At 34.5% G+C, this 24,516-nt stretch overlaps 1 protein-coding gene and 1 long non-coding RNA gene across 2 annotated transcripts in view; both read right to left on the reverse strand.

Annotated features, from left to right (window-relative positions):
- EPHA6 (EPH receptor A6) overlaps positions 1–24,516 on the reverse strand; it is a 951,964-nt gene that overhangs the window by 741,217 nt on the left and 186,231 nt on the right. Inside the window, 1 exon segment of the mRNA XM_077118650.1 lies at positions 35–698. Coding sequence (XP_076974765.1) covers positions 35–698 — 664 coding nt within the window.
- Positions 5,126–24,516, reverse strand: part of LOC143648492 (uncharacterized) — a 60,982-nt gene continuing 41,591 nt past the window's right edge. Inside the window, exon 4 of the long non-coding RNA XR_013158567.1 lies at positions 5,126–5,633. This is a non-coding gene — a long non-coding RNA (uncharacterized LOC143648492). The remainder of the gene's footprint in view (positions 5,634–24,516) is intronic.

A 24,516-nucleotide genomic window follows, 5' to 3' on the forward strand; every position in this document is an offset into this window, starting at 1 on the left:
TGTATGATAAATTATTTAAATGTCTCTTTCTTACCATGGCAAGAACCCTCGATTTCTTCATATCCTGTACTGCAGATACACCTTCCAAGTGGAACAAGCCAGTCTCCATCAGCTCCACAATAAAGTTTAGGAATGTCACGCTCTTCAGCACTCTTCACACAAGAGCCCCGTACTTCAACCAAAGAGGAAGAATCAACCCTTGGAATAGTATCAGGAAACATGGCCAAGTTACGAACAGTGAAGGGGCACTTTTTATAGAAAACACGGACAGAGACCAAGGCAATGCATGCCCCGATGTCTTGAAAAGCCAGATAGAATCCTTTCCTTTCTATAGGTCCCACTTCACGAATTTCAGTGTTGAGTTTGAGTATGCGATCACCCAAATCCATCTGGGTAAAACTCTCATCAGCAGCTATTGTGTCAATCTTTGCATACTGGCTTGGCTTGAATTTAAGTCCATGGGACTCATCTGATTCCATATAATAGAGATTAAATGTTTCTTTGCAAGTCCCCAAGACCCATGGGATGCTGTTACAATCCCTCAGTGTGAACTTCATTTCCACATAAATTTTCTGAGCTGCATCACGGGAGATCCAGTTTGTACGAAGCCAGTTGTTTTGGTTGGGTTCCATTACATTACACACCTGGTATGTATGAATGGGCCTATTGTGCTCATCCATTTCAGTAATGGCATCCCACTGCAAAAGGGAAAAAAAATAAATGGTTATAGAGACATAGAAATTAAACAAAAATGCTTACTTCTAAAACAATCTATTTTAGCAAAAGAGAAATGAATGAAAAGGATAAAAAAATAAGGCTTTTCAAAGCAACAATGCAGGGATGGTATTTTGACCATGACTCTTTGGTCAATAGTGTGAGTTTGGAACCAGCTGTCGTGGTATATATCTTGCCTGCTAGATATTAGCTGCATGACCTTTTTAGTTTTTGGGGGGCGGGTTGCGTGGTCTGGGAATCGAACCCGGGTATCCCGCATGGAAGTCAAGCATTCTACCACTGAATTACCCCTGAACCCTTGCATGACCATTTTATTTAAACATTTGTTCCCTTAATGGTAAAATGGAGATGACAATAGTACCTGTCTCTTTACACTTAAAACATAAAATATGCAAGATATTTCCTTGTACTCGATAAGAACATGCAATGTCATCAATATCTAACCAAAATAGCTAAATCGATGACAAATGCATCTGTCCTCGCATCCCGTTTGTCACAAATTGAGGTTTGCTTACTAGTATTAAATTACCTATTAAAATGGCTGTTTGTCACTGTACTATCTTCACACACTTTTTAGCAACTTCACCCCTGCACCATGTACATACAGTAGGTAAAAATTCTTGCCTCTATTTAAAACAAATACTCCAGTTGTGAAATAGATGTACATAAGCCTGGCAATTATAGACATTACATAATGACAGTAACCAAACCTATCATTAGTTCTGCTATTCAGTTGTTCAATTCTGTGAACTACTTGCTTTTAAATAATGGAAACTGAACCCCAGATATTTCAACTCTTCAATTTCATGACTTTTTGGTAATTTTTTGTATTTATTTATGTATGATTTAAAATAACAATATATAAGGCAATTTGCCAATATATAATGTACAAAAGAGCTTAGTAAAGTAAAAAATTGAATCATACATGCTTCTGCAGAGTAAAATATACTGAAACTGTATCTGGATGAGCAGAATGGAGAACTTCTGCCTTTCGGTCATATGAGCCTTGTTCTTTGAATCAAGGTAAAATTAAGAAAATAACATAGTGACAACAGGAAATGTTTTGTCACTTGGAGTGTCTTCTTAAAGAGCAGTTTGGTTAGGCAAGAATCTGTTAGTCACCAAAGGGCTGCAAAGATAAATATCTCAAGACCAACATGGTTTTTAAAACTTTTCAACAGTGTACTAGTAAGCCATATATACAAAATTTGAAATTCAAATGATAGCAATTAAAGTTCTCACTGATTTTACTATAGTTGTGAAACAGATCCCCTGAACATGTTCTCATTCTTCGTTTTGATATGTGAATGTTCATTAAAATTCCACAAGGAAATCATTTTGTTTTGTACCAAGTTAATGTCAACTTGAAAAAAAAAGATAAATATCATCAAAATTAATGCATTCTGTTATCAATAGTGATATACCAGTATTTAATCTGAATCCTTTTATTCACAGGGGATGGTCTCTTACTACTTTCTCTCATTATCCAGCATGCAGGTTCTATGAAATGGAATTTATTCCCAGTCTCAATTTTGGACACAAAATAAGATACAACAATCAAAACTTACATTGGAAAGAACCAGGTATTCAAAGTTAGAAGGCCTGGTCTTTGGATGTTCTATGTGACAGTAGGAAAATTACCTTAATTTCTGAGGGCTCGATTCCTTTTCAGTAATGTGAAAATGAAAACATGTATCATGTTTTATAGGGTTGATGATGACCAAATGAGTTAACATTTATGATTCTATTTCAAGTACACATTTAATATGCAAATAGTTTCCTCAGGGATGATTACCTCCAAAGCCCTAAGGAATCCTGTGACAGAGAGAAGTCTTTGGGGAACAACTGATTCTTGCTTAAACAAAAATGCTCCATAAGCAGACAATCAAAGTGACAAAACTTTTCCATTCATCACTTTGTAAATTACCCATCATTTCCTTTATCCAAAGAAAAAGAGCTCATAAAATGACTGTTAAGACCAAAGTAGCTCTCTATTCTACATCAGGTCATAAGAAGTTATAAAACAGATATAGTTTGCAAAATATTCTGCTCTGCAGAAACATGTATGATTCAATTTTTGCTTTATGAGTTCTTAAATTAAAAATATGAAAATATAAAATTTACCAAAAATCTATGAGATTGAAGAGTTGGAATATTTCAAGTTCAGTGCCTATTATATAAAAAGCAAGCAGGTGACAGAATTGAGCCACTTAATATTAATTAGTATTAATGACAAGTTTGCGTATTCTCATCAAGTAATTTCTACAATTAACATTTTTATGTATATCTAAATACTTCAAATTGTGAGAACCAGTTAAATATTTTATTTAAATAGGGTAAAGGGGCAAGAACAATTTTACCCACTGGCTATATAAGATGCAAGGGCTGAAGTTGACAAAATGTATGTGCAAGTAATTTAGTATACCTACGAAAATTTCTCCCCTACTAGCTCTGTTGGGAAGAATTCAAAGTGAATTCTTCTTGGAGGTGATAGGAAGTATTATAGAGTTATGAATAGAAGTAATCCATTTATATCTGAGAGTTATCTAAAAACCAATCCCAAACCACACACAGTGATTTTTTTGTTTCCATACCAGTGTAAATAAATGTGGCATAAGAGTCAGAATAAGGACATTAATTCCTAAATGACAGTAATCGTGAAATCAGATTGCTTTTTTTTTTTTTTCTCAGAGAACAAAATTATGGCACTCAAATAAGCTTTTCTAGGCAAAGCATATTCAAATAATACATGGAAAATTAACCCACATACCCAGAATTCTAAATGATATCTCTCAAACCTATGCCTTCTTTCCTTTGAAAGTTTTAGAATTCGATGGGAATATAAACTTTGAAATTTTAAAATAAAAACAGAGTGGTTTCTCAGCATAGGATGGGATATTGGGAAGCTAATCATAATTTCAAGGGGCAGTAATAAATCTTCATAACTTTCTCAAAGCAAAAGGAAAGAGCAATTAACTTGGGACTAAATTTCCATCACTCACTTCTGTATCTCCATACAGAAAAGGAAGGGAAAAATTACCCCAGATTCTTTAAGCTCCTAAACAACCGCATGGCTTGTTTGATTTCAGGTTTAAAAAAAAACAGCAAGACAGGAACAATTTTAAACGTGCTGATGTTAGGGAATTAGGCAGAAGCACTTCAAGTGCAGCTGAGAAATTAGATTTAAAGGATGATTTTGATTACTGAATTATTGTATAGATATTCCTTTTTATTTTTGGTGTATTACGAGTTCACAGAGGGAAATACTTGAAATCTCTGAATTATTACCCAGCCACCTTGATCTCTAATAATGATTGTGTAGCCTTTATCTTATGCCCTCGTGATGATAAAAGCCTTGTGACTAACCTCACTTATACCCATTTATCCAGTTTTGCAATTTTAGTCCTGTAATCACTAAAGACATCCCCCCTAATGTTTATTAATGAAGGGTCTTGAGCCAGTGCAGAACTAACCCACCCCATGTCCAAAGTTTTCTTGATAAGCGAGATGGATCTAACCAAAATGGGACTGTTTGACATGCACAGTAGCTTAGACTTTAAACTACAATTAACCTATACCTCATTATAATACTAAAAATCACGGCCATCTTCATACTAAGGGTACCCTTTTCTTAGATACGTTCTGTGCCTAAACATATAAGCAATCTGTGCATGTTCAACAATTAAATAACCTCTAATTAAATCATCTAGAGCCACTTTATCTTACCCTAAAACCTGCCCAACTTTTAATGCTATAAAACTTTTAAAATTCCTGTATTTCAGAGAGACAGATTTGGAGGCCAGTAAGCCCTCTGATCTCCCACTGCACACCTAGTAAAAACACTTTTTCTCTCTTTGAAATCTTGGTCTCTCAGGAATTGGTCATTTGAGCAAGGTGGGCAAAATATCCACTGCTTTTGTCCAATAACACCATGACACAGAGGAGAGAACTATGGAAGAATATTTTAGTCCTCCTTTTACTTGTGCTTTCTAAATGAATAAGCATATTTTGGTGTATACATGTGTGGAGTCTCTCAACTTTCTTTACAAAAATCATACACTGAAATACTGTAATTCTAGTACTAAAATTGGTAAATTCCAAATTTATTTCCCCCTCCATTTGTAACAGATTCCAGCTATAAATAAAAAAAAGGAGATAAAACGTGGGGAAAATATTTTTCTTGCTACTTTTCTTCAAAATGTGTTTAGGATAAATATATAAAGTGGAAATATTCAAAGGAAAACAAATATAACAAAAGATTATTTCAAAGATATAAAATCTAAAGGCCAAATGCCTTTTTAAGCTATCGAACATTGATAGATGGAAAATATGCTTATTAAAAAATTCCTTCACTTAAGCAGCTTTGGATCTTCTAATATACCTTGCTGACCAGGTTTTCAATTAATCCAGTTTTAGTCTTAGCTCCAAGGACATTAGCTAGGTCTTCTCAGTTTGGGTTATAGGAGTAAAATAACAGAACAGCATCAAGAATACCCTGTGGCCCAGTGAAGCAGTGACTTCCCCTTCAAAAGACAAAAGTTTGACATCCCTGAGTGGTCAGTTAAGAAGAGTCATACAGGCTCTGTACATAAGACCTTGCCCATCAATATCTGGAACAATGAAATGTGCTTGAGGGAACACAGGATTGAGAAATTTGCCCTTGCCCTCTTCTCAAAGATCCAATGTCATCACTGACCTGACAAGTTGTTTCATGTGGCCATTACTTAGTCTTTGACCCCTACCCCTTTCCCTTAACCTATAAAAACCCTAACTCACATCCCCACTTCAGATTAATTTTGGGAAAATTCCTCCAGTTCCTTTCTTGTACATTCACAAGAAGTCACATTCTCACTGAGAGACATGTTCCTCCTTTGTAGCCCTGGATCAGGAAGGCTCTTCTATTGGAAAAAAAAGCTCTGCTTGTAGTTTCTGCATTACATTGGCGTATGACTAATTAATAAAGCAGTGAGCTAGCCTAATACTATTCATATTTTTATCCAAAAGTAAAAGACAACCTGAAGATAGATTAAAATAAAATAAAGAAAAACAAGATCATGATAAAATCTGTAATTCCTAGTCATATCCCCTATAACTTGTTTCCAAGTGTTTTGTAGTATGTGGTTATAACAATTATTCCTCAGGATAAATTAAATTTAATGGGAAAAGTGAGCTAGGGAAGAAAGAAATTTTCATTCAAATTCATTTAAGAATAAGAAAGCTGAATGGATGAGAATGAAGATAAGCTTCATTTGGAACAAAAAACGCATATCTGATTTTTTTCATACTTTCTCATACTTACCTTGCATAAACTAAGTAAACTAAAGTTGTTGCATCTCATTATGTAAGGAATGCTGCAATGGCTTAATATTTAAAATATAAACATCTAATATTCTCTACCAAATGAAAGCTTGTTAAAGGGGCCTTCTTATTCTAATGTGATATTTCCCTCAGAACCACTTAAATATTCACTTTGAGTCAATATACTGACTGAAAATTAGTGCCCTGAATTCTGCTAGTAGGCATGTAGTTAATACCATAAATCTGTTTTTGCAGCAGAAATGTGAAGGCTCTGCATTTAAATGATAACTAGCTTCAGAGAATAAAACAAGAACAAAATACATCATGTGCATATACATTTCTATTTTACTTTGGGCAAACATAAAACTTTTTTATTAGTACTACAGAGATTTAACAAAAAAAAAAAAGAAAAAGAATTCAATATTCTATCTGGAAGACAACTGAGGAGACTAATTAAAATTTATAAATAAATTTATTATTTTTGTTGTATTCATCCTATTAACAGGAACCAAATACATGAACAAGAAGGAAAATTTCTGTTAAGACAATTATTCTGTGATTAAAAAACCTGTCACAATTTCATAAGTTCGAAAATTCTTAAGTAGATTCCATCTTTTGAATGCCCAAAGGCTTTAAGTGGTATCATAAAAAGTTCGGATGTTGAAATATTTACCTAACCAAGAAATAAGATTCTGCAAATATCACCTTTGAGTATTTATAGATTTATACAGTACAGAAATGGCAATATTTATCTCAATTATTTTGTCTTATGTTCAACAATAATGCATACTGAATACAATGTTAGGTCCCACAGATAGAGAAATCACTAAAATAACCTCACAGCCATATTTAATTTCACTTTTGTGTGATAAAGAAAATGCAATTTATAATCCTGGTTTTATTTATGAAGAAACTAACTTGAAGGAAAGAATTGGCTTAAGTTTACAAAGAAACCAGAAGAACACTAGAAAGTATTAAAAAAGTTATGTTGACCTATATGACCTATTTATTTTGACAGAAATAAACTTAAGTAGAATGCAAACTCCATGAGGGAAGGGACTTTGTCTTGTTTATGACTGCATCCCCAACTTTACCAGAGGGATATAATACTAGAATCAGAGTAAGTTCTTAATAAATATTTGTTGTATATACAAATAAATAATACAAACCTTGAATTCTAAGAATAATTTTAAAGTTTTCACTAATAGGAGATCTGCTATTTCTTAAATCAAGATACTAAATAACATACATCACTGAAAGATATGTAAAATTTTAGCAATCTCATAATCTAGCCATCTTATTTTACAGATAATTGAGCTTAAACCCAGAAATATGAAATGACTTAGCCTACATCTTCACACATGAGATGACTTACCCAGAATTGTGGTAATGCAAAAGTATTTAAGTTGGGATAACAACGCAGGTTTAGAACTGAGAGCCAATGTGTGTGCATGTTTTCTGGTTGGAAAGAAGTAGGAGAGGAAAATAGTATTAAGAGAAAAAAAAGAAAAAAATAGTATTGAGAATATGTGGGAGTCAGGAGACAGAGTGAACAGAGCAGGGGATATAATACCTAGGGAGTTTAGAAGGTATCTTTTATTATTAGAGAAGGACTTAAATAAATAAGGACTACTTAGTAATCTATCTTTCCTCTAATTACTAGCAAAATCTATAGCTCCTGACTCTGTTTAAGTTTCCAGTATAAATGAAGTTATAACATTTAAGTATATTAAATTATGAACTGGTAATTCTTGCAAACATTAAGTATGAAATAAATGAATATTCAAATGTATATGTTAATTCAAATTGAGAGAATAAATGCAGAGAGTGTGATGTTCATTCACATTACAGAAGAAAACGACTAATGAAGTAAAAAGTATTTAAGAATTTCAAATGCTGATGATAGGTCCAGTGAGACAGAAAGGCCAACATCTAATGGATTTGTTAACAGAGAAGTTATTGGCGGCCAAGACAGTAAAAGTTTGGTGGAATGTCGTGTAGAGCAGAAACACAATCTTATATAGAAATGTAGAGAAATGTGCTTTCTTACTACAGATATGCAATTTGTAGAGAAATATTTAGAGTCAGAAAATGATTCTGTAAATAATTTCTTAGTTTATGTTATGTGTCCATTGATGTTGTTTAACACTTCACACTGATGTCTAATTTGACTTGGCTTTTCAAAATATATTGTATCCTCACAATTCAATTAAAATTTTAACTCCATCCAGGACTTCAGTACAATGAGAATGTATCCTGGTAGGTCAATGCTTGCTTGACATCATACTTCAACATATGAGGCTATTCTAATGATCTCAGCCACCCTCTGAACTGCGATTTGCTGGCATTACTTAAAGATATTTATATGAATATGTCTTGAATAAAATTACAGCAGATTACACTAATTTTATGTGGGCATATTTGTAGTTAATGATTCTTGAACACAGCACGCAAGTACATATATGATGGTAAAATCATAAAAGCACTAGCACTGTCCTCTAAAAATAACACTATGAGGGGTATGGGTGCAAGGGTAGTTCAGTGGTAGAATTCTCACCTGCCAGGCAGGTACCCAGGTTCAATTCCCAGTCCATGTGCTTCCCAAAAAACAAACAAGCAAAAATTCAACAAATGGTGCTACAATAATGGGATACTCACGGAAAAAGAATGAAATGTATCCCTGCCATACAGCATACGAATAATAATAGTACTACGGTACTGATGGTCAATTGTTAAAATATTATTTTTGAATACCAAACTAGAGGCAGTTAGAACTTTTAAACTGCTGACGTAAATTGGGAATTTTCCCAGACACCCCATTATTAATCTCACAAATTATTACTCTTCCAAAGTGTAGTTTAGATGTACTATATTCTTTCTGTAAGACTGTTTTAAAGAACTGCATGCTTTTAAACCAGATCTGATATAATCATTATCGTACAATAAGCCAAAAATAATGTAATAAATGTACTCTGTTGTTCAAACAACCTTTCAAAAAAGTTACATGAATCTCTCCTGAGGAAAAAAAAAAGCAAAGAAATATTTGGAGCTAACTAAAGCTGCAATGCTTAACAATTCACTTTGCAACCTTCAAGTAAAAAAACTATCCCCAAATACCACATTTTATATTCCACAGAATAATAAGCTAAAATTTCTGTTGGCATAATAATAAAAAAAATCTTATGCACCACACAAACTTCCAAGGTCATGTTGGGAATATAAATCGTCCAGCTCTGAAACACATTATATGGAACCAACATATTTAGATACTTGGTAAAAGGCAAAAATTATTAGACATCATCACGTACACTTCTTCTTAACCCAATATGCTTAAGAGATAGAAGAACATGAGGGGATTACTGATAAATATTGTAGAACAACTTTACTATGATGGTACCCATTAATAGATGGAAAAATATGCCTTTGTGGGTGTGTATATTTGCTTATATCACATTTTCTCTAAGAACATTTACAACTCATAAATCCAGTAAGAAAGGAATATACATTTCCTAAGTAGTTAAAAATAAAAAAAAGATATGGTAAGTGCTACATTTACTTAAATAAATATGGTGCCTACATTCAAGAAGTTCATATTCAAAGTCAGTATTATTTCTACTATATACCCAAAAGATTTAAAAATATTTAAAGTATTTAGCATTTAGATCGAGGTGTTTTGTTTTGTTTTTTTATTCCCAGCTCCATCCTTTAACTGACTGAAATTTGAAAAAGTTACTTCTCTACATCTCAATATCATCATCTGTTAAATCCGGTTGAAGTTACAGGCTTCAGAATTAAATGGGAGGCATAAATGTTGAACACATAACTTGGTACATTTTAAGTTCTTAGTTGATGTTAGTGGGTATGTTTGGAAATATGCGATTGTGAATTTGTTCCACGTGCAATGCCTTAATAAAATCAAAAGTGCATATGTATGGGCGGGCCACGGTGGGTCAGCAGGCAAGAATGCTTGCCTGCCATGCCAGAGGACCGGGGTTCGATTCCCGGTACCTGCCCATGTAAAAAAAGAAATAAGTAAATAAATAAAAAGTACATGTGTACCCTCTTCTATTTAACATACTGCTAACTGTATAGGTTAGTGCCCTAAAGTTAATTTTTTTAAATCCCACTATCTACATACAGTAAATTCTCTTTTCCATATTTGTACCTTTGCTGAGAATTGATCTTCATATACTATGTAACCATAACATACACAAAATTACAATTATATAGTTAAAATTAATAGAAATATATTACATATTGATAGAAAACACTGTATAATGGAAAAGTACCACAGTTAAGAGTCAAAAGAGATGTAGGGTGAGATCTCAGCTGTCAACTGAGGACTTGCCCAAGTTACTGTATCTTTTTTTCATTGTTAATGGAAGAATAAGACATATATCTCACAAAATTGTGATAAGGATTAACAGTGAAAAACTCAGAATATGGAGCAACTCCAGAAAATGTCACATGTACATATAAATAAACACACACACCATAAATGAACAACCACTATCTTTCTCCAATGACTCCATATTTTGTCAGGGCATCATTACCATTGTTTTCATATTTTATGTAATTCATTACAGTGACATATAATGGTGGTTTTCAAATCAGGGCAAACACAGATTAGAGAGTGCAAGGTAGGGCAGGCCACAGTGGCTCAGCAGGTAGAGTTCTTGCCTGCCATGCTTGAAGCCCTTGTTCGATTCCTGGTGCCTGCCCATGAAGAAAAGAAAAAAGAGTGCAAAAGGCATGGATAGTTTTAAGAGAATTGATTTCCAGATCTTCAACTTCCTTATTATTCTTTCCTGACTGAACTGTTGAGGAAGCATTTGTGGTCTCTTGTGGTCCTCTTTTCCTATCTCCCCTTCCGCCATTACCCTTTGAAAGAAAGGCTCATCCCCTTACAAAAGGCATACCCTCACGTAGCCTTAACCTTACTGTGATACATTGGCCCAAAGTGTAAAAACCCTTTAGAGTAACAAATAAAAGTGTAATTCAATCATTTCTTCAATTAAAATACCATAAAAATCCCCAGTCTTCAATTTAAGAAATACACTTCCAATGACTTATTTTTCGAATTTAATATATTTATATTATTTTCATCAATTATGTTCTAATCATAATAGTAATAATAACTCAATCCAGAAGAAGAAATTTTAATTATGGAATCTCATGATCAAAGGAAATTAAGAAAAATATTATATATATATATATATATATATACATACACATATATGCACATATAATACACACATATACATTTCAGAAAAATCTGATACAAGGATCAATAAGAAACTCTCAAGTATAACAATGGGATAAGATTCCATGGGGGAAGAGGGACGGAACGCAAATTCAAAGAGCAAAAGGAATGGTGTAAAATCTCCCACTGCTGGCGGGCCGCGGTGGCTCAGCGGGCAAAGTGCTTGCCTGCTATGCCGGAGGACCTCGGTTCGATTCCCGGCCCCAGCCCATGTAACAAAAACGGAGAAACAGAATACAATAAAACAAGAAAATGTTTAAAAATGTTTCCCTTTCTTCCTTCCTTCCTTCCTTCTATCCTTCCTTCCTTCTCTCTGTCTTTCCTTTAAAAAAAAAAAAAAAAAAAAAAAAAATCTCCCACTGCTAATGAGATTTATTTTACATGAATGTTAGCAGATATCAAGTCATTACACTGTTTATATTCCACTGGATAAATTTCTAAAGAGTGATTTAATATTTTAATTTATAAATAAATTTATAAATAAGGCAGCCATTACATCCTTTGTAACTATTTACATTTATGTTTAAAAAAATTGGTTTTATATAGCTGCACAGGAAAAAAAAACAGATCTCTGACAAAGTGAGCTTTTACACATCATACAGATGTCCTTCTAAAGGTCAAGTAAAGCCCAAGTGGTATCAGTGGCAAATAATGGAGACCACTAGTTCACGGGCACACTTCCCTTCCTATTCATCTTCAAATTCTTTCCCCTTCAGCCTGCCCCCTCCTCATCCAGCCCCCCTTATTTTTCTCTTCTACTTCTCCCTCCCAAAGCTGCCCCCACCTTCCTCCTCTCACCCACCCCAGATCTCCAGTACATGTGCATTTAGCATCTGTTCTAGTTTGCTAGCTGCCGGAATGCAATATACCAGAAACGGAATGGCCTTTAAAAGAGGGAATTTAATGAGTTGCTGGTTTACAGTTTTAAGGCTGAGAAAATGTCCCAATTAAAACAAGTCTATAGAAATGTTCAATCTAAGGCATCCAGGGAAAGATACCTTGGTTCAAGAAGGTCGATGAAGTTCAGGGTTTCTCTCTCAAATGAGAAGGCATGTGGCGAACACAGTGAGGGCTTCTCTCTCAGCTAGAAGGGCACATGGTGAACATGGCATTGTCATCTGCTAGTTTTCTCTCCTGGCTTCTGGTTTCATGAAGCTCCCCGAGAGGCGTTTTCCTTCTTCATCTGCAAAGGCTGCTGGCTCGTGGACTCTCTGCATCTCATGGCTACATCGTTCTGCTCTCTCTGAATCTCTCATTCTCCAAAATATGTCCTCTTTTATAGGACTCCAATAAACCAGTCAAGACCCACACAAATGGGTGGAGACATGTCGTCCCCTAATTCAGTTTAACAACCACTCTTGACTAAATCACATCATCCAGGGAGATGATCCAATTACAGTTTCAAACATACAGTATTGAATAGGGATTATTCTACCTTTATAAATGGGATTTTTATTAAAACATGGCTTTTCTTAGGGGGCATGCTTCCTTTCAAACCAGCACAGCCTCCTTCCCACACAGGTCTGCTGTGCTGTGGTTGAGTTGAAGTCTTGGCTCCACAGGCAAGGGTATCCTTTCTATGGAGGTGCTTCTCGAAGCCTTCTCCCCTTTCACTCCTAACACTGCTTTGGTTTTCTCCTGAACACCTTGAAGTCCACGGGGTAGGACGCTCCCTATCCTGCACTCTCCTGAACATCTCATAGTCCATGGATCTGAGTGGTCTGGCGGTGGCAAGGCCCCTGCTGAGATGCCCGGCCAGGATGCAGGGACTGCAGCAACCACGAGAGGGAGGAGACACAAGGAATCGTACAGCAATGATTTTAAGCTAAATGCATCTGTTTATAAGTTAAATTCAATGAATATATATGCTTGAAAAAGTAGAAATATGGTTAAGTAAAATGTAAGAAAAAAAATTCCAGAAAAATGGATAGTGTTAAGGTTAATCATTTTTCTATGTGTTAACTTGGCTTGCTACAGTGCCTGGTAGTTTGGCACTAGTCGAGATGTTACTATGGAGGTATTTGGTAGATGTGATGAATATCTTTAGTCAGCAGACTTTAAGTAAATGAGATTACCATCAATAATGTGGGTGGCACTTACCAATCACTTGAAAGTCTGAAGGGAAAAACAGGTCTCTTAAAGGAGAAATTTTGCTGCAAGACTACATCAATTTTTGTCTCAGTTTCCAGCCTGCCAGATTGCCTTACATATTTAAGACTCATTAGCCCCCTACAACTGGGTAAACCAGGTCCTCAAGATCAATGTCATCATACAGCCTATTGATTCTGTTTCTCCAAAGAACTCTGATTGACATAGGTGGTATGAGAATTGTGAAGAAAACTGTAGGTAAGAAACAGATACATAAATAGAAGGTTTCATAGCACATGACAGAAGGCAAAATGTGTATATCCTCAATAATTGCTAAACATTCACTTTTAAAATACAAAGACTCTTAGATTATATAATAGACAAAATCAAACAGCAACACACATGGTAACTATGAATCTACTATTTTCCTTGAAAATCTTCTTCAGGTATGTCATATTCATCTCTCTTTTACCATTAAACAAATCAGTTCCATTCTGCTGCTCTTCCAAACTTGAATGCACAAATTCATCAAAGGGCTTGGTAAAACAAAGGATCTTCAAATAATTAGAAAAAAAAAGAGGTAAAACAACTAAAACAAAATAATCTAAAAAAGTTAAGAGTAAAATCACTTCCTAGAAAAAAAAATATTGGTTTGTGACAAGTGAAAACTTGGCAATATACTCAGGATTTCCAGAAAGATATTTAGGCCATTCATCTACTAATTCCACTTCTAGGATTTTATCATGATATAATAAAGTTTAAAAAATAATTGTGGAACAGCTAAATGGTAGAATCCCAATCAGTCATTAAAATTCATTTTGAAGTGACTAATAGCTTAGAAAAATAATGGTAATGTACTATTAAATGGGAAACTTGAATTGTGAAACTATATATCCCTACTACAATCTCAATGTGGAAAAACTATACATATATGATCGAGATAAGTTATTCTATCACACAGAATATATTACTTATTATACAAAGATATAATATTGTATATGTATATTATATATTATGTAAGGTTATATATGTGTGTATATATAGGTTTCCAAAAGAAAGATAAACAGACATACACAACTAAGGACACACATTTCTCAAAGGGGCCATCAGTGGATCTTACTTTATTCTTCAAGATTTATGCATTTAAAATTTCCCATGATTTTATATTTACTCATGGAATCTAAAGCTAACCATTTAATTCTTATTAAAAATATGGTTTCAATCACAGAAAACTGAATTATTTCTAATTAATTTATAGGAAGGACATATAACCATGATAATAAAAATGTAACAGTCTTATTTACTGTAAAAAAAATCAAACAAATACTTTGTAAACCACATTTACAAACAGGAAATGATGGTCAATCAAAAGGAAGATATAAGCCACTAAACGCCAGTGAAGAATACCAGAATGTGGAGATACAGAACATAGACTTTAAAAAATAATATTTAATATGTTCAAGGAGATGAAGGAGAATACAGAGAAAGATCTATAGGATAACAATGAGACAATGAATGAGCAATACGAAAATCTTAAAAAGATAGAAATTTTAAAAAGGAACTAAATAAAACTACTGAAGTTGAAGATCACAATTGCTGAAATGAAAAATTCCCAGGAGTGTTTCAACAGCAAATTGACACTGGCAAAATAAAGACTCCATGAACTCAAATACAAGACAACTGAGAAAAGTCAGGCTGAAGAGCAGACATACAGAAGAATTATAAAAAGCAAAACAGCCTAAGATAACTCAGTGTCAGCATCAAGTGTGCAAATATATGCATTATGGGAGTCCCAGAAGAAGAAGAAGAAGGAGAGAAAGGGGAAAAAGGAATATTACAAAAAATAAGGACAAAAAATTCCCCAGAATTAGCAAAAGATGTGAACATAACACACACACACAAGAAGCCCAGAGCACACCAAGTAGGACAAATGTCAAGAAAAATAAACTCTGTCACCCACTGATCAAACTCAAATGCAAAAGACAAGGTAGGAGTTCAGAAAGCTGCAAGAGAAAAGCAATGTTTATATAATAGACAAAAATCAAACAGTCACTCACATGTTAACTGTGGATCTACTATTCTTGAAAATCTAGTAGTCCCAATTAGTTCACTGCCAATTTCTCATCAGATCTAGGGAGTCCCAGTTAGATTCACTGCCAATTTCTTACCAGAATCATGAAGGCAAGAAGGCAGTGGGTTTAAATATCTTAAAGTGTTGAAAGAAAAATAATTGCGAACCAAGAATTTGATATATGGTAAAAATTCCTTTCACCAATGAGGTAGAGAGATCAAGACATTTCCAGATAAACAAGAGCTGAGAGTTTCCTCACAATTAGACCTGTTATACAAGCAAAGCTAAAGGGAGTTCTTCAGACTGAAAGGAAAGATCACTAGACCTAGTTCAAAGTAGGAAAAAGAAATAAAGACCTCAGGTAAGATTAACCATTTGGGTAATTATTAATGCCAGGACTACTGTGCTATAATTTTGGCCACTTCTTAATTCCTAAAGGCACTAAAATACAAATGAACATAAACTAATGAAAAATCTATTACTTGGGATATACACTGTGAAAAGATACATTGGGATATACACTGTGAAAAGATACAATTTATAACAAGCACACACACACAAAAAAAACCATGGAGGGACAGAAGGGTATAGGGATAGTGTATGTGTATGCTATTGAAGGATGTTAAATTTTAACCCCACTGTAACCACATACATATGAAAACATATCCAGATAGAAATGAGAAAGGACTCAATACGGTACAATACAAAAAAATCAAATAAATATGAAAGTAGGTGTTAACAGAAGAACTGAGGGTCAAAAAAAAGGTATTAGACTTACAAAGACTAAATAGCAAAATACAGAAGAACGCCCTGGATTACAAGTAGCGACTCTGAATTCAAATGGATTAAACTTTTCAGTCAAAAGGCAGCAACTGGCAGAACAGATGAGACAAGTATATGATATCTTCAAGAGGCATACCTTAAATTTAAAGATACAAGTAGGTTGAAAGTGAAATAATGGGAAAAAATATATCTCATGAAAACAGTAACCAAAAAAAAGCTGGGATAGCTATACTAAGATAAAATCGATTTTAAGTAAAAAACAGTTATGAGGGGAAAAGACGGTCATTATATACTGATAAAGGGGTCATTTCAACATGAAAATGTAACAATTATAAATATATGTACATCTAAAAGAAGAAGCCCAAAATATATGAAATAGTGACAAATTAGAAGGGAGAAATTGATGGCTCCAAATCAAGAGCAGGAGATCTTAATAACACCATTATAATATTAATAAAGAAACACAAGACTTGAACGACATTTTAAAATCAGTTACACCTAACTGACATATATAGAACACTTCACTCAATAACATTAGAATACATATTCTTCTTAGGTGTACATGGATTACTGTACAGGATAGATCATATAATTGCTCACAAAATAATTCCCAATAAATTTAAAAATATTGAAAGCATGCAATGTATCATCTCTAACCATAACACAATGAAGTTAGTAAGCAATAACAGGGAGAAATGGAAAGTTTGCAAATATGTGGAAATTAAAGAATGCACCCTTAAACAACCAACAGGATAAAGAGAAAATCACAGGGGAAATTAGAAAATATCTTGAGATGACTGAAAATGAAAATAAAGCATACCAAAACTTATTGAATAAAGCACAGGGTTTGCCAAGAGCAAAATGTATTGCTATAAATGCTAGCACGAAAAAAGGAAAAAGATTTCAAATCAAAGACCTAACATCAAAACTAGAGAACACAGAAAAGAAGGATCTAAACCCAATATGAACAGAAAGAAGGATATAGCAAAAACTAGAGCAGAAATAGATAATAGAGAATTTTTAAAAACAATAGAGACTCATCAAAACCAAAAACTGGTTGTTTGAAAAGAGGACACATATAATTAATTCTTAAGTGAAAAGGGTACACAGAAATAAGAGGCCCATAAGAAGATGCTATGAACAACTGTAAGCCAACAAACTGGGTAACCTAGATGAGCTAGACAAGTTTCTAGAACACAGGAACTACATATGTTGACTAAAGAAAAAGTAGAAGATCTCAATAAAATAATGACTACTAGAGATGGAATTGGTAATCAAAAACCTCCCAACAAAGAAAAGCTCATGACCAGATGAATTCACAGGGGAAGTTTACTAAACATATCAATTAGGATTAACACCTGTCTTGGTCAAAGTCTTTCAAAACATCAAGGAGGAAAGAACACTCACAAATTCATTCTATGAGGTCAGCATTACCCTTATAGCAGAGCCAAATAAAAATGCCACAAGATTACAGGTTACCAGGGAATGGTATAGTTAAAGCTTATAATGTACAGAGTTCCTATTTGAAATGATGGGAATATTTTGGTAATGGATAGTGGTAATGGTAGCACGGCATCGTGAATGTAATTAAAAGGCACTGAAATATATAGCTGTATGTAGTTAAAAGGAGAAATATTAGGTTGTATATATGATAACAATACAATTTAAAAAAAACTATGGAACTGTACTATGCAATGAACCCTAGTTAAACCATGGATTATATAGTTAATAGCACAATTTGTAAAAATGTACTTGCATTACTTATAACAAGGTATCATAGCAACAGAAGGTGTAAATAATAGGGTAGTATATGGGAATCTGTGTTTTTATGCATGGTTGTTCTATAAACCCAATACTAATCTAATGAAAAAGAAAGAAAAGATACCACAAGAAAAGAAAGCTACAAACCAATATCCCTTACGAATAGATGCAAAAATCCTCAACAAAAGACTAGCAACTGAAATCCAAAAGCATATCAAAGGAACAATACAACATGATCAAGTGAAGCAAGATTCATCCCAGGTATACAAGGGCAGTTCAACGTAAGTAAATCCACAAATATAACATACAAGATTATCAGAACAAGTGGAGAAAAAAAACATGACCAACTCAATGGATTTAGAAAAGTCATATGACAAAATCCAGTATACCTTCTTGATAAAAACTCTTAGAAAACTAGGAATAGAAAGAACTTCCTCTACATGTTAAAAGGCATCAATGAAAAACCCACAGCTACCAACATTCTCAATGGTGAAAGACTCACAGCTTTCCCTCTAAGATTGGGAACAAGACAAGGAGGATGCCCACGTCACCACTGTTATTTCAACACCGTGATAGAAGTTATAGCTAGAGAGAGGGAGGAAGGAAGGAAGGAAGGAATAAAAGTCATCCAAATTGGAAAGGAAAAAGCAAAACTTTCCCTATTTGCAGATGACATGATCCTGCAGACAACAGAAACACTGAAAACAGAAAATACTGAAAAATTCACAACAAAGCTATTGAAACAAATGAGTGAATTCAACATAGTGGTGGGGCATAAGATCAATACCCCAAATCAGCAGCGTTTCATATACTAGCAATGAACAATCAGAAGAAGTAATCAAAAAAATTCACTTGCAGTAACAAAAGTGAACTACACAACCAGTGATGTGTATGACTTCTATACAGAAAACAAGACATTGCTAAAAGAAATAAACCTAATAAATGGAAAGGCATTCCATGTCCATGGACTGGAAGACTAAATTCTGCTAAGATGTCAGGTTTCCCCAAAATGATTTACAGATTCAAGGCAATCCCAATCAAAATTCTAACAGCTTCTGTGTAGAAATGTAAAAGCCAATCAATCACTAAATTTCTGTAAAAGAGCAAGGGATACCAAATAATGAAAGCTATCTTGAAACAGTAAAATAAAGTTGGAAGGCTCACATCTCCTGATCTTAAAACTTATAGCAAAGCCATAGAAATCAAAATACTATGGTACTGTCACAAGGATAGACATAGAGACCAATGGAATCAAACTGAGATTTCAGAAAGCACCTATCATATTTAGAGCAAACTGATTTTTGACAACGGGGCAAGTCTACTCATTTGGAAAGAAGAATCTCATCTATAAATGGTGCTAGAAAAACTGTATGTTTATCAAGATGGACCCCTACTTAACTCCATATTTAAAAATCAACTCAGAAGAGATCACATCTAAATATATGAACCAGAACTATCAAACACATAGAAGAAAACTTAGGGAAACATCTTCATGACCTATATTAGGGCAGTGGTTTCTTAGACTTTACATTCAAAGCACAAGCAACAAAAGAAAAACAGATCAATAAGACCTCATCAAAATTCATTTTTTTGTGTGTGCATCAAAGGACTTTATCATGAAAATAAAACATAAACCTGTTCAACGTGAGAAAATATTTGGATATTACATATTTACTGAGGGTTTAATATCCAGAACATACGAAGAGGTCCTTCAACTCAATAACAAAAAAAGAGAAACAATCCTATTAAAAATGGGCAAAAGACTGGTATATTAAAGAAGATACAGAAATGGAAAAAGCACATGAAAAAAATGCTCAACATCATCAGCTATCAGGTAAATGCAAATCAAAACCACAATGAGTTTCCATTTCATACCTACTAGAATGGCTACTACTAAAAAAATGGAAAATTACAACTGCTGGGAGGATGTGGAGAATTAGGAACACTTACTCATTGCTTGAGGGGATGTAAAATAGTGGATACTATGGAATACAGTTTGTCAGTTCCTCAGAAAGTCAAGTACAGAATTACTATATGACTATTAAGCAACGTGTTAAAAAAAGAAAGCACTCAAGTGTCCCTCAACGGAGAGACAATCAAATGTAGTATACACATACAATGGAATATTATCAACTGTAAAAAGAAATGTTCTGATTCCTGCAAAAACATGGATTAACCATGAAAATATCTCGTTGCATGAAGTAAGGCAATCAAATGTATTATCCTACTCATCTGAAATAATTGGAATAAGCAAACTCATGGAGTTAGAATCTGGAATGCAGGTTACCAGGGGATTGGGTAGAAGTAGGGAATAGGGAGTTAATGCTTAAATGTAGTATCTCTACTTGAGATGATGGAGAAGTATTAGTAATAAATGGTAGTGATGGGAGGACAACATTATAAACATAATTAACATCACTGATTATATATGTGAATGTGGTTAAAAGAGAAATATTAGGTTGTATAAATGGTACTACGATTTAAAAAATAAAACCATGGAACTGCACAGCACAAACCATAATCCTAAGTTAAATAATAGAATATAGTTAATAGTACAATTTAAAAATGTGCCTTCATCAATTGTAACAAATGTACCACACCAATGCAAGGTATTAATAATAGGTTGGTACATAGGAATCCTATATTTTAGGCATGATTGTTCTGTAAACCCACAACTTTTCCAATAAAGAAAAATGAGACCTACGTAATGCGATTTAAGGAACCCCAAATTAAACATGCAAAAAACAATTCACATTAAGAACATATACTAAATAAAGGTTTTCTCCTCCAACACAATAGAACAATTGTCTATGATGAAAGAAGAGGGATATGAGAAGGAAGACAGGCAGGAAGGCAAGAAGGTGGGAAGGAAGAAAAGAAGGGAAAGAAAAGAATGAGAGAGGACTTACATGTACCAGTAGTGATGATGATGATGTGACAATGAACTATACAACCAGCAAAAGAGGCAGCCATAATAATGTCTTCAAGCTTTCAGGGGCAAAAGTAATTGGGCTTGAAGATCATATATGAATAAACCATTCTAGAGATCTGGAGATATATTTTGGAGAGGGCCATAAGAGAGAACCATATGAAAAAACACTAAGCTTCTTTCTAATCTTGGCAGAATGGGGAACAAGATTGTAATATCTTGAGGATACTATGCTATCCTTATCGAAGTTGTTATATGCTGTTTACCACAGATCTATTGTATATAGATCTATATACTTTATATAAATATGTGCAGCAGAGATCACAGTTTATATCACAGAATATTCCCCCACTCTTTGAGGTTCACACTTTATTTTTAAATGAGCAAGAGAGAACAGAAATAGCAGAAAGCAAGACAACTAATGCATTTCCTGGAAATGAATTCAAGTTGTCTCCACTTTAGATACAGAAATACCCAAGCTTGCATGGCATACTGATAGGCTCCTCAGAAGGTTTGTCATTGGATTAACTCCAAAACCTAAAAATACTGGTAGAGAATTACCAGTGAAGAAATTAAGTTAAAGAAATTTAAAAGCTGACCCATAGATGACTCAGGAACAAACTTCTGAACACTGGAGATTTGGAAATAAAAGTAAGCTTGTTATAAATTTCAGAAATATTTGCAAGAGACTAAGGGTTTGTAAGGAATTAGCTTTTGTGTGATGGAGTGAGACCCAAGGTAGCCAAATTTCAATTACATATGCTAACCAGTGGGCAATTTCCCTACTGGTGTTTTATATGAAAATGACAAATAATGCAGTTCTTTCTATATTAGTGCTTAGAGTACCAAAACAACACTTTCTTAATGCTTACTACTCTGCCTCTAAGTAGGTCTTAGAATATTTTAAGAAGGGCTCTTTAATGCTTCATCCCTTTTCATTTGCTTTTTTGCACTCATCTAATTTCTGCTCCTTTGTCTTTAGTAAACCACTACAGGGAACGATGCATTTTTGAGTAGGATTCACAGGGCCTACGTAAGGTGGCTGAACAATGGCAATGCATCAAGGAAAAGCCAGCAAGGACAATGTTGCCTCTCTTTACACCGTGTGGTTCTGCCCAAATGAGTCTAATTTACTTTAGCTAAAACAAGATATTCAAATTTAAATTTGAAAATGAGGGTGAGACACTTCTGCAACTTTCAACAATGGAACAGAGAAAAGAAACTTTGGAAATATTTCCCTTCATACTGAACATGCTCCTAGTTCTTTATATATATATTTTGCATGGGCAGGCACCGGAATCAACTAATTCTTTTGAGAATGAAATTTCTTCACCTAAAAATTGTTATTGCTGGGATGTGCTCAGAATACAATGCCATCTAGTTAAGACTTCTAAATGGGGCTTAAATATTACTACTGAGTATAGGTCCCAGTCAGAACTGGAAATAGATGAAAGATTATCACAAAGATTATTATAACTCTCCTCATGCCCTATAATGCTCACATGGAAATGTAAATTTTCTAATCTCATCCTTTGCATAATTCAACCCAGTTTAGTCTGTATTTCCCCCATCTACCCAAAAGACCACTTTAGTTTAGCTTTCCTAAAACACAATTCTTGTGTTGAATTCTTGCTCTAGAAAACTTTAAAGGCAACTCCTTGCATAAAGAATCAATTTTAAACACTTCTGTTGAATGACATTCAGTGCCCTCCATGCTCTGACATTAATTAACTTTAATTTCACTTCCTCCCTGTAACAGATGCTGTTGGTGCTCTGAACATTTCCTCCGACTTTTTAGATAGTTGAAATCAACTCTGTGCATGAGGGCTTGTATTCTCAAAATGGAAGAAGGTTTTTCTGCCTGTGTATACAGTAGATCAGAGTGTTACTGAATTAATACTCACAGGAGAAAACCCCTCAACAAATAACTCATGGAATTTAATGTATAAGATGTGTTTCATACCATTTCCCTAAATATCTCAGTGGGATTAAGCTCCAGTTACCCACAGAAGTATCTAGTTTTAAAAGGCATTCTTTAGTGGCCATCACCGCTTTTCTGCATCCCTTTTCTTCCCCTACCTATGCTCCCAGCAGCTCCCACCTGCACTCAAACTCCTGTACAAGGGTCTGTTTGCAGGGGAACTAAAACTAAGACAGCTGGTAGGAGAACTATCTAAGAAACAAGTACCCCAGGTGGAATCATGTAACTGAATTACTCACTGGTCAAATGTCAACAAGATCTCCACTGCTGGCAATAAGTGGAATGAATAGTGATAACCCCTGGCATAATGAATTATTTCAACTATTAACATTATTACCTGTGGTAAATTGGGATACCACACAAGGGTTGTATTGGTCAATATGTTATTTTTCTAGGATTTGAGAGCATTACAATGCAGTAATAAATTTTAAGGACAGCAGTTACTGTTAAGTGCCATTAATGCTTTGAAGGAAGAAAAATGACATATTCAACTTAACTAACCTCAAACTCAGGGCATAGTGTGAAAAAGAAGGCTTTTGTAATAGTGTCCATAGGCATATAAGAATGCAAACCAGCCTTAGGACCCGACTTTGAAGTAACCAAATTACAAAGAAGGATTAATTCACATCCAACATATCTCCTACAATTATAGTCAGGGATGAAAAAGGAAGGCCCTAAGACTAAGGATGGAGATAAATGGATGGATAAATTTGAGACCTTAAATCCTTAGATTTCCTACAACATTCCCATCTTGCAGAAGTGATCCACTCATGTTTGCTAGATAAAGGACAGCAGCTTCCCTCTGCCAGCAAGAAATTCAGAGGCCTCACCTCAGGGAGACATCTAGCAAGATAAAACCATCTTCAAGATTTCTCTCCACACAGCCCATCAAGGATATGCCAACATCTAGGGTTAATTCTCAGCATAACCCAACTAGGAAAATACTCCTTGGGAGGAAAGGAATTATTCACCAGAAGAACTGCAAGGCCTGGCTGATATGTACAGCTCGGAACTGTAAACCATTCTGGGGACTGCATCTCAAGACTATTAGACAAGAGAAGGCAAAATATAAAGCTGGATGAAAGACTGATTGATGTGTGTTTCTCATCTGTGACCCCAAATTTAATGATATCTGGAGCCAGTCCTGATATTCTGTTAGGTTGCTTCTTTGAAGCTTGGGGAGATATAATGAGTTAGAGTAGAACAGGTGGAAATGCCTGTGAAAATTTTTGATGCAGGTGTAAAAAAGGTTAGGAAAGGTAAGTGTACTAGAACAGATTTATTAAATAATAGTAGAAAACCCAAGCATGGACTCTGTTCCTGGGATGGCCCTGAAGAAGCATTCTTCTCTAAAACAATAAGGAACGTGCTCATGAGAACAGTCCCATCTTGAAAGTATCAGCAGTGGTTATCCTTTGTAGAACGTATTTGAAGGTTGTGTTAAGGGGTTCCACTTATGAAACTGCTTCCCTCATTTCAACAGGGATGATGGGATTTTGGAAGAGAGAGGCCACATGACAACATAATGGGTATAATTTCTGTAAGTGTCAAAATGGGTAGTCATGCTGGAATGACAACCAGGGGAACTGATATACAGGAATCTGTGG

Source organism: Tamandua tetradactyla, chromosome 10 (assembly GCF_023851605.1).
Source record: "Tamandua tetradactyla isolate mTamTet1 chromosome 10, mTamTet1.pri, whole genome shotgun sequence".
Taxonomy (NCBI): Eukaryota; Metazoa; Chordata; class Mammalia; order Pilosa; family Myrmecophagidae; genus Tamandua; species Tamandua tetradactyla.